General features: G+C 35.5%; 3 protein-coding genes across 3 annotated transcripts; 2 read left to right on the top strand and 1 right to left on the bottom strand.

Moving 5' to 3' along the window:
- Positions 1-185: 185 nt before the first annotated feature.
- Positions 186-4,738, bottom strand: smg9 (SMG9 nonsense mediated mRNA decay factor). The gene is made up of 13 exons (XM_043259996.1): positions 4,224-4,738; positions 3,591-3,665; positions 3,262-3,490; positions 3,061-3,158; positions 2,852-2,964; positions 2,635-2,746; positions 2,468-2,563; positions 2,138-2,223; positions 1,701-1,807; positions 1,436-1,543; positions 1,233-1,358; positions 876-1,017; positions 186-712 (listed from the first exon to the last, which is right to left on the bottom strand). The coding sequence occupies exons 1-13, from the start codon at positions 4,365-4,367 to the stop codon at positions 634-636; spliced, it is 1,515 nt and encodes a 504-aa protein (XP_043115931.1). The 5' UTR covers positions 4,368-4,738; the 3' UTR covers positions 186-633.
- Positions 4,739-6,147: 1,409 nt separating this feature from the next.
- LOC122361102 (urokinase plasminogen activator surface receptor) lies at positions 6,148-8,365 on the top strand. The gene is made up of 5 exons (XM_043262060.1): positions 6,148-6,189; positions 6,584-6,694; positions 6,778-6,924; positions 7,025-7,138; positions 7,773-8,365. The coding sequence occupies exons 3-5, from the start codon at positions 6,789-6,791 to the stop codon at positions 7,979-7,981; spliced, it is 459 nt and encodes a 152-aa protein (XP_043117995.1). The 5' UTR covers positions 6,148-6,189; positions 6,584-6,694; positions 6,778-6,788; the 3' UTR covers positions 7,982-8,365.
- A 988-nt stretch (positions 8,366-9,353) lies between these two features.
- negaly6 (neuromast-expressed gpi-anchored lymphocyte antigen 6) lies at positions 9,354-11,314 on the top strand. Its single transcript, XM_043261694.1, has 5 exons — positions 9,354-9,402; positions 10,099-10,212; positions 10,312-10,458; positions 10,547-10,657; positions 11,103-11,314. The coding sequence occupies exons 1-5, from the start codon at positions 9,354-9,356 to the stop codon at positions 11,312-11,314; spliced, it is 633 nt and encodes a 210-aa protein (XP_043117629.1).
- The last annotated feature ends 145 nt before the right edge of the window (positions 11,315-11,459 follow it).

Genomic DNA, 11,459 nt, shown 5'->3' with positions numbered 1-11,459 from the left:
ACAAAAATAATTGTAATCTTTCCTATTTCATACACTTTAGTTATCTTATAATTATCTTATCTCAGTAATAATATCCAATAATAAACAATAATTGATTATGATTGAGCAATTTTCCAAAAATAGTATGCACAAAAATTAAATAATGGAATACTGATGGATAACATTAAATTAAACCACACAGCAAATAAAGATGGGACATGTTTTTATTATTCTTGAATTTCATTAAACACTTTGTGTAACTGCCTCTAGGTTACAAAGTTTTTGTTCAAACCCATTTTATTTACATAAGCCGAATAAAATATGAAAATTAAAGACTTCTGCACATTTTTGCTGTAGAAAGAAAATGTTTACATCACCGAATGTTTGCATTTTATCCTTTGTAATAACAATGAGTTTAACACATGACTGGATGGACCCTAGCAGGCACCACCTGCTCATGCACAACTCCCAAACCACGAAGCACTCCGCTGCTGTAAACCAGACCTCAGAAGAAGATGGTTAAACCTCACTCAGTGCTACTGCATTCCTGTGGCCCAATCTTCTCTTTGGGAACTGCCTTTTGTCAGAAATCATCTGAGCGGGAGCCCAGTCCTCTTTAACAACGAACCCACACGTCCTGTGAGAACATCTTTTCTATGACAACAGTCGGCTATATTCAGAGAGCGCAGATGACTTCTTAACACCATCCCAAATTCTAGCTGCATAATGAAACCTGCAAAGCCAAATGCAGCCATCCATTATTTTAAAATGTGCATAGATGAAGAAATTATTTAATACTTTCTTAATTTAAATACGTCTTTCAAACTATTGCAAGAAAGGTACACAAAAAATGACCAATCACTAAAAGCAGCATTATTTGTGAGGAAGTGCCTTACCAGTTTTTCTCAGTGAGGATTGTGTGAGAGAGCTGACTGCGGGACATAGCCAGGATCTGACTTCGGAATTTAGAAACCAGTGAAGAAAAGCTGGGATGACCTCTGTAACCAGGCAGCAGAGAGAAAAGAGGGGGACCTGAACCTGGTGCACACAAGATATAGAGCCAGTGTAAATAAAGTTAGCACATCCATCAAGAAGAGGTAGATGATAATCAAAATCCATAATCATTTTTTTATCATGTTAAAATAACTATTTGCATGAGTTCTCTGATAACATGAGCTATAAAATAATCAAAAGTGAAATTATACTACAGTTCTAAAAATGTAGTTTAACAAAACCCAGGCCTATTTTCTGACCTGCTCTTGTCAGAGCATCTTCCCCATCATTCTCCATCATAGGTAAGAGGAAAAGATTGACTTCTGTCTCCAGGTAATCTCGATTAAATCCTGGGAATATGTTACAATCCAGCATGGATAAGGTGCCTACAACAGAAAGAAAGGTAAAACACCGTGTCATGTGATGTTTATGACCATGTTTATTTCATTTCAGATTGACTGACCTTTATATTTTAGGTGGGAATGGGCCATAAGCTTGTCAACAGCCATATGCATCTTCTTCAGGTTTCGTGGACAGAACTCCTCCCTCCTTGCTTTGTTCTGCAAAAAAACTAAAAAAATAGAATGAAGAGACGTGCATTAAAGCCTTGCACAACTCTAAATTTGTAAGCTTTTGTCGGCAGTTCCATACATCGTGAATCTGAAAGTACAACCTGGTAGCTCGGTAAATAATACAGGAATAATGATGATCTTTAATAGTTTTCTCACCTATGTGAGGATAATACTCAGAGCCATCATCTGCCCCCGAGGAGCCGGTGCTGTCGTGACTGGCCGATGGAGTCGAGGGTTTCAGCATCTCAGCAGTCTGCAGAAACCTGCTTACAGACACAGCTGTGAGCCTCCAGTTTCTAATGATCATTACTATCCATACTCACTCAGATAACTTACTGTCCTATTATTATTTACTATGACAATTGAAGTAAATAGTATAAATACACATTACACATACATTTTGTGTAAAAACAGCTGAAGGACACTATGACACTAAAGAAATTGCAGTGCACACATATATACATACATACATACATATATATATATATATATATATATATATATATATATATATATATATATATATATATATATATATATATATATATAAAAATTTAATGTCATTATTATTAAACTTGCAATAACGTCATTACCTATATAAGTTGATATCAGAGAACCAGTCCTGAATCACAATCACAACATGGCATACGGTGAAGAGAAAGGCAGTGATCTGCAGAGACTGAACCAAACGGGTAAAAAAAAGGGAGAATTTCAGTTTAATTTAATCTACATAGTATTTTTGTAATGTAGAATCATTACACTATTTTAAAATTAGTACGTAAATAAACTACAGGATATTTGTAAAAGTCTATGTGACAATTATGAATCTAAACACATGGTATGTATTAATACATATTATTATGTTGTATTAATATACAGCATTAATAATAAAAAGTACATGGCATAGAGTGTTTTGAACTCACCTGCATCTCCACATACGTATGTGGGAGATTGTATTCCGGCGGAAGTTTGCGATCATTATTAATGAGATGATCCAAAATAGATGGGCTTAAAATTGGCTGGAGATGAAAATGAGCGTTAGTTTATCAATAAACTACATGAAAACAGAAAACAGACCCTACAGCCTGACCTGCGTGTCCAGAAAGATGACCCTCTCCTGAGTGATGTAGAAATCGATTCCACTGCTCTGGTTCCCAGCTCTCTCCTTGATCTCCTGTGTCTGAGCTCTGAACACATATGCCCTGTTTAACAGACAATCACTAGGTGAAATGCAATAACAATGAGGGAGAAAGGCAAATAAATCGTCGGAAAACAATACAAACTCGGGATACCGGAGATGGACTGACCTCTGGTCTTCCTCAGGACTGTTTGCAGACAGGAGAGACATGATCGTGGACTTGCCTGTGCCTTGCAGCCCAATAACTCCCACTACTAACATATCCGTCTGGTCTCGCAGATACTGATAAATAATAAACACATATTCTATGACTGTTATACGCCTATATAGTGAAAGAGATACAAAACATAACATTACTAAATGAAAAAAACCTCTCACCTCCATAGCGCTGTCACACCAATTCATCTGGTCATCCACCAGCTTGATGCTGTGCTTCATCTTCTCAGGGGGGAGGAGCTTAGTCTGGCCAATCACAGCTGAAAAGTCACAGTGATTGAGTTGTTCAGCAAATTTGCATTTTTGAATGAACTATACCTTTAAAGCTTATTTTAAGGAGAATAATGTGAGAAAATAACTGACGATCCACTGCTCCACCGGATGCAGCCGAGCCCATGCCTCTGTTCTGGATCTGATACACCGGTTGGGTCGGCCGCTGGCCTTCTCTCTCCAGTTTGGCAGTTCCTGCACCCGAGACCGAAGGAGCCACATCAGGAGGGTTCCCAGGTTTCCCCCCTTCATCTCTGGTTTTAATGAGCATGATCGGCTTTTCCAAAGATGGGGCTCCACTCGCTGGAACGCTTGGTTTGGACTAAAAACAAATGAAGACAACATTATGCATCATCGCTATATGCAAAGTAATCCAAAGCAAGAATAATTGCTTCTGTAGAATAAGCAAATTATACACATACTCGCTCTCCAGGAGGTTTGGCAAGAATAATGGGAGTCTTCTGTAGAAGAGGTCCTGTGGGTTCCTCGCTGCCATCCTGAGAATACATGATAATACTATCATACAACTCAACAATTAATTGAACAAAAGATTGGGTTTTCAATCCAGGGTCCAGGGACTCCCACAGGGGTGCAGTGCTAGGAGGTCTATAGAAAATGTATGAAAAAATCTTTATAAAATTAAAATGTAAAAATATGTTTTAAATAAATATATTAATTAATAATGCAAACTTTGATTAAAAAGAATCATTAAAAAAATAATTAAAATTGAATACAAAAACTGCCACTGTTAGGACTTATCTGTTGAGACTTGTATTTTAGTCATTTTGTTGGTAATCTGTTAGTAATTTCATAAAAAACTAAATTCAATGCATTAGATATATTTATAGTACTAATGTTTTCGCTGTATTAATTTGGTGTATTATTTATTTATTACAAATAAAAAATACATAGTAGCATTTTAGAATGGGGTTCCTTCGCAAAGGGATTGTATTGGGCATCTAAAATATTGAAAATGTTGGCACTAAACATTATAAAGTTAAGGTTAACATTACACTTTTGGTTTTCATTCAAAAATGCTGAAAACAGAAGCTCACCCTGCGCTCACGGGGAACATAGTCTCGATCTCGACTGGGTCCGGAGAGGTTTTGAGCCGGTGGTCCTGGGTCTCGGTCTCTCCGTCGCCTCCTCCTCCTTCCCTGTCCGTACATCCCGGGCTGACTGTGACCCGACTCCGACATGACCGATGCTAGATAACGTTACCGAGTGCTGGACTTCTTACTCTATACTTTTACACTTTTAGGGCAGGGTTTTGACGTTCAAAGCGAGTATTTACCATCCTAGCGTTTTACAGCGTTTATTAAAGTCGTTATATTAACGCTACATATCAAAACATAATCATGACTAGTATTGGCCTGTCGACAGCCAAACTATTAATGAATGAATGAACCGTTTTAGTTTAAGTACTATGTCGACTTACATGCTGTATCTACGCAGCAAAGTAGCGGACTTTCTTTTTGTAATGTCGTAATATTTAAATATATGTCAGCGAGTATCCCTCATCAGGTACCAGACTGCTCTATGAACCAAACGGTACGAACCCGAAAAGAGGTCGATGAGGAACCGCAATTTCGCTTTTTTGGTTCCGATCATTTAATTCATAAAATCGCACTGGCAGTCAAGCCACATAAAATAAAAACTGTATTAAATAACAACATAGTTTAAAATATCATCGTATTAGCTGTATTCTATCGTTCAATGAACACCAAGATTATATCGTGCTGTTATATAAAGATGTATTTTATGTTAGAATTTCACTATAATTGTACTTTTAATCATTTTGCAAGTAGTAGTAACTTTTTTTTATTACATAACCTTTGCTATGGAGGCCCAAACGAGAATTAATGAATAATTAGCAAATAAATACACATATATGCAAATAAATAAATAAATAAATGTAACAATAGAAAAATAAAGGAATTCATTACCTTTATTTGTATTCATTTTCACTAAATTTTAAATCTATCTATCTATCTATCTATCTATCTATCTATCTATCTATCTATCTATCTATCTATCTATCTATCTATCTATCTATCTATCTATCTATCTATCTATCTATCTATCTATCTATCTATCTATCTATCTATCTATCTATCTTTCTATCTATCAAAGAGTGCTATACAGCTGCTAAGCTTTAATTCCTACAAACTTCTAATTATATTTTAATAATGAAAGCGTTTTTGACACATTCATGATTAAACCCTTTTCTATTCATGATTCAATTGCCATCTTCTTCTCTTTTTTTTTAAAGTAAAACAAAAATAAAACATATTGTGTTAACAGAACTTGAGTCACTGAAGTATCATTCCAAGACGGGTTTGTTTTCAAAAAGGTCAGCGTCACAGAAAAATGCAAAAATAGGTAAAAACTATACATGTAATGTAAATATAACATTTGCATTGTTATGAAAATGTATAGGTAGCCTATAGTGTAGGACTACTGGTCATTTGTGATATATTGTGGCTCATGTATTTAAAAAAAAAAAAAAAAAATTCTGATACAAGCAAATTGGTGTGTTTTTAGTGAAATTAGTATTTTATTGACACTATGTGTGACACACATTTAAATATTAGAATGCATAATTGTTTTTGTCCATACAGTGAAAGAATATGTTTGTAGGTTTCTAAGTACTGTATGTATGTAATGCTTATATATAGAACTTTTTTTATATTTCAAGTAAAAATTTTAATATGTTACAAACAAACATGAATTATCATCAAGCACGTCATATACCACATCGGCTGATAAACCAGCTTCCCCGTATGTTTTACCTTTCCTCCTTGAGCTCAAGTTCAGACAGAGGATATTGCCTTTTGAGAATTCTGCTTAACAAAGTAGTCTCTGGATGAAGTCATGCAGTGCTAAATGTTCCTACAATGCAAAACAGACCTATGGAAATGCATATATGAGAACTTGTGCTGAAGAACTGCCACCCTTCAGTTAGTCCAGCTATGGCGCTGCACATTACTCTGCTCCTCACCACTGCTTTTTTCTCCAAAGGTACAGTGCAGGCTTATTTTAGTATCTTAGTGTATTTTTTTTGTTATAGTTTATAGTTGACATTTTAAATGGCTTATTATAAATGGCTAATTTTATATTATATTATATTATATTATATTATATTATATTATATTATGTGAAATATATCATGTGAAATGTGGCATTGAAATCTAGTTGGGATAAAAATATATATATATATTTTAATATTTTTTCAGTTTAATTTTTAAATAAAAAAAATGCCTAGAATTTAAGTTTTAGCTATATAGAGGGAATTTGTATTTATTCTATTTGTTTCTAAATGTTAAAATGAGATATAAGATTCAAACTGATTTCCTGTTTAAGATCGGTGCTTCATATCATCAAAATACTGATCAATGCATGATTTATTTCTCAGCCCTGACACTGAGGTGTTACGGATGTACACCAGATTCCACTGGAGCATGCACACCAAATGTGATAACCTGTCCATCACGTTGTGGCTCCGTAACCACAACCGCATACGTAGGTAAGAAATAAGATGACCATGAAAAATCTGTAAATCTTGTTAGGGTTTTGTTACTAAAGCGATTTTCACTTTGGTCTTTGTAGACGCCAAAAAAATGGAAAGCAGCACTGCGAAGACCTGCGCAGATCCTGTTTCATGTGTCAACGGGAGCATGAATTCTGGACGGAGCAAAGTGACCCTAAACTCCCAGTGCTGTAATACGGATCTCTGCAACAATGTGAATGCGCCAGGTAGGCTACTTAAATGACGATATTTCATTTTGAGGTTTTGACATTTCATAGGTATTTAGATATTTAATTTTAACGTCATGTCTACACATAACCTGTGCAGATCTGCCACTTAAGCCTCTTAATGGGAAGAAATGTTTCACCTGCAATGCCACTGCAGACTGCACACGAACAATGGCTTGTGAGGGCGATGAGACTCAGTGCTTTATCACAACAGGTGAACCTTTTATTGTTATTTTTAATTCTTATTTTTTTAAAGCGCTATTTTTTAAAAAAATTTAAATCTATTCATTAATTCACTAATTAGGCTATCATTTTTTATTTAGGGCTTTAAACTAGCATATTTTCTTAGCATAGATGCTATTTACACGATGTATTCTATTTACACCAGGTGAAAATAGAATATTTTCTTAGCATAGAGTGTATTTGCACCGTGCAAATAGCAATAGATTCTATTTACTCTAACTAAAAATAGCAGTATTTGAGCGCAAATAGCATTTTCTGCTGTTTATACTACTTATCTGCCCCTCAGAGGTACGTAATGAAACAGAACGCAACTTATTGAGTGTAAATGTTCATTTCAATTGAAATGATGTACTAGATGCCATTGTTGACACCCTTATTGGGAAAAAGCCCTCGCTACACCTTCCCTTCCCTTTCAGCTTTTTGATAATTTCCTTCATTTTTATTGAAAATAAATGCTTTTCTTGCGATCTGAATTTTAAAAAGGGAGAAAGAATTCGCCAGAAGGCTGATTCGGTGACTGTCACAACCACACACTGGTGGGCGGAGTTAGCGTAAATAGCCTCCGCCAGCATGTGTAATAGACACTCTGTTTTTTTGTCTTTCAGCTGAGGTCAGTGGCAAGAAGGTGAGCACGAAAGGATGCTCGAGCAAGTTGTTCTGTGGGAACGGGACCCTGTCTCTGGGAATACCCGTGCAGTCCTACGGCTTCGGGGCTAACATGAAATGCTGCGAGGGAAACCTTTGTAACAGCGCTCAGAGCTTGGGAGTGTATTTCCTGATGCTTGTACCACTTATCTCTCTATCTGTCTTCTGATATATGCTGTTTTAAGCTTCTTCTTCTTTTTTTTTTTGAACTTTTCTCTTAAAAACATCTCTCTAATTTGTGTTCTGACAGGCATATAAATTAATAACTTTGAAAGATTAGGCCTATTTACGGTTTTCTCACTTAATTCTAATGCAATGACATTTGGTTTAAGCCAATGTACATGTCTTTTGAAGTTGTTTGATTGAGCCACGTGAATTAAAGCTCAATCTCAATGGTCCTTCTCACAGACTGTGAGACGCGTTTCCACTGTTCTTTTCGTCTTTTTTATAATTGTACATTTATCAGACTATAGGCTACTTTGTGTTTTATCTATTTGCAGCAATGTGAAAAGGGTTCAGGAGATCAAGAGCTGTAGTGGTGGTGGAGGGGACTGTAGTAGATGTGGAATACTTATAAAGATTTTTTTTTGCTCTTCAAACGGCTCTTGTTTTCCATTCGAGTAGCTTTATGCTGATATCTATGTCATTTAACTATCCAGAAGTAAATGGTTTCATAGCATCGACCATTAACACTATGCATGTTTTATGTACATTCCTGGTCTCAATAAGATGTTATAAAAATATTTTTAAATGGCACATATCATAAAATATCATTTGATATTTGAAAAGAAAAAAAATGCTGATTTAAAATAAAAGGTTTCAGAAATTAAGAGTGTTTAAAAGGTAAAAAAAGTTTAAAAGGTAAGAAAAAACTGTCAAAAATATCAGTAGAGAATGAAGAAGCCTATGGATTATTTGATAGATTTCAGCTCAATGAAAAGAATATTCTGTCAAAATATAGACAAAAAACATAATCCTTAATTAGACAGAATATTTGTAATCAGTACAACTTGATTTACCTCCCTCTTTTTGTTTCATAGCAAAATAAATGTACCTATTGTACAATAACCAGCTACTTTGTTTACCTATACACCGACGTTTTGTTCCTAGCAATTTATTAAACCTGATTTCTATAGTCTGTAATAGTGATAAGCTGCAGGCCATGTTACAGCACAATAACATCACCTCCATACAATAAATCTATTCAGTGACGAACGCGCATAAGTTGTTGTCACATCCTGATCATATTCCCTCTTTTTTTCCCCTCCCACTTTTTTCCTGTTTATATCTATATACATTAAAAACATAACAAATACCATAAAACATTCCTTCTTTCTCACACATACAGTATATCACAACAGCATAAACCAATAATTTGTCAGTTTCACTGCAGAAACTTCAAGTGGAAGAATTATGAGCTAAATGTGACACGTTGGCAACGCTTTTTTTGAAGGACAGTATCAGTTTCAGCATGTTTCATGTTTCTGAAGGATGTAGTCCCCTGTCCCTCCCTTCTCATCTCAGTCTGAACTCAAATCAAAATGGCACAGCCTCTCCTCTTTGTTCTCATCAGTACACTTTTCTACAAAGGTAATTGCTGGAATTTTTCTTTATGCATTTGTTAGTGTTAAGTGATATAATTTTGATACAATTTATTATCATATTCTTATGATATAATATAATAATACCTTAAATATAAGTCACTGAAATTAATCTTTGCAATCTGAAATGCAGCAGACCTAAACATTAATAAAGTGCTTTTTTAGTGTCCTAGATTTACATAATTTTTCAGAAAGACTTCTCTAAAAGAGGTTAAGGGTTTTAACTGTCACCCCGTCCCTTCATTGGGACGCCAAAATGTTTACTATATTGACTCTAATCCTGACAAACTATACATAGTTGGAAATGTCTAAGATTACTAAATATATATTTTACCACTTTTGTCTTCTGTTAAAAAGTTATGAAGAAAAAGTATAGAAAATAGATTAAATTATAACAAAAATCTGCAAAAATCTACATTATAACAGGTGTTCAGACCTTTCTCACACACTATATATATATAGTATAAATCTGAAAAATTATCATTTGAAACCCATTTTAAAATCAGACATTGCATTTCCATGGGAATTGTCAAAATCATATTACAAAATGTTTTATGAATGAATTATAAATTGAATTATTATAAATTGCAGTTTGGATAGCTCACCTTAATGTTTGTGTTCAGAAATGTGAGTGACAGCGAAGGGGTTTAAATTGTGTTGCGCTTAAAGATTTGTTCAATTTCAGCAAATACCCTGACCTGCTATCAGTGCATACCTGAGACATCAATTAAATGCACTGAAACTAAAGTGGAGTGTCCTGTCGGTCAGTGTGGGACTATGAGAACCACAACTTATATGGGTAAGGTTTGGGCAGATTGAACATTTGAAATGAAAAAGAAATGATTTTTTTTTTTTTTTTTTTTTTTCAAAATGAGGCTGAGGTAAATTTCTGCTGTAGGAAACAACACATTGGCTGACATGATCATGAAGAACTGCTCTCAAGAGCATCAATGCGTGACTGCATCTGCAAACCTTGGAAGCACAAGAATAGTCATCAACAACCAGTGCTGCAATACTAACCTGTGCAATAGCCAGAACGAACTAGGTACGTTAAACGCAGGGCCAAGTGACAATAAATGTATTCACATCGGACACGACTCGACGTTGTTGCTTAAACTATGCGTATTTGGTAGAATCCCCCAAGATGATCCCAAATGGAATGCAGTGCTTCACCTGCACCGGAGAAGACTGTGCATCAACTTTACCTTGCATTGATGAGGAAGATCACTGTATCAAAGCAACAGGTAAGATAAGACACAGACGTAGTACAAAGCAGGACGGTTTACCACAAGATAATAAGCAGTGTTTCTCTAACAAGCAAACAGTGATTTCTGAAGAATCACGTCAAACTGAAGGCTGCTTAAAATTCTATATAATGGTAATAATATTTCACAACATTACTGTATATTTGATCAAATAAATGCTGCCTTGGTGAGCATATGAGAGGCAATGCATAATCCTAACGGTCCACACTTTAGAATTTTTTATTATTATTGTTATTTGTTAAATATGAAATTTAGTAAGAGCCCAAGGGCATTTCTGACATCAGCTTGTCCCAGGAGTCGAGTGCTCAGCGCTGCAGGCAATGAAACCGTGTCGGTTTGCAAAGTCTCGCTGCCCCGAATGAGATTCTTTTGTGTAAGCGTCGTTTTAATGGTTTTGTAACAACCTCTTCGTCATTTTCAACAGTTGTCAATGACAAACAGGTGATGACGTTGAAAGGATGTGTGACCAGAAGCTTTTGTATGGGTGACCTGTCCACCAAGATCGGTCAGTCCAGCATAACAGCGGACCAGAGCTGCTGTAAAGGTCATCTGTGTAACAGCGCTCACACAGCCGCTGCGAGCCGCTTCTTTCAGCTGGGCTTTCTCCTGTACGCCATGCTACAGAAAACACTTTGAGCTGTCACGACTCTCTTAGGTTTCATATTTACAAACTATAAAATCCAGCCAACATTCTTGCATTTTGGATTTATGATCATCTCAATATATATTATTAATACCTGATTCTAGGTTGTGTGAGTATTGGTGAAAGAGTGCTTGTCAA

The sequence above is a fragment of the Puntigrus tetrazona genome, chromosome 16 (assembly GCF_018831695.1).
Source record: "Puntigrus tetrazona isolate hp1 chromosome 16, ASM1883169v1, whole genome shotgun sequence".
Lineage (NCBI taxonomy): Eukaryota > Metazoa > Chordata > Actinopteri > Cypriniformes > Cyprinidae > Puntigrus > Puntigrus tetrazona.
Note: the sequence above shows the minus strand (reverse complement) of the source record. Positions and strands in the feature narration are given on the sequence as shown.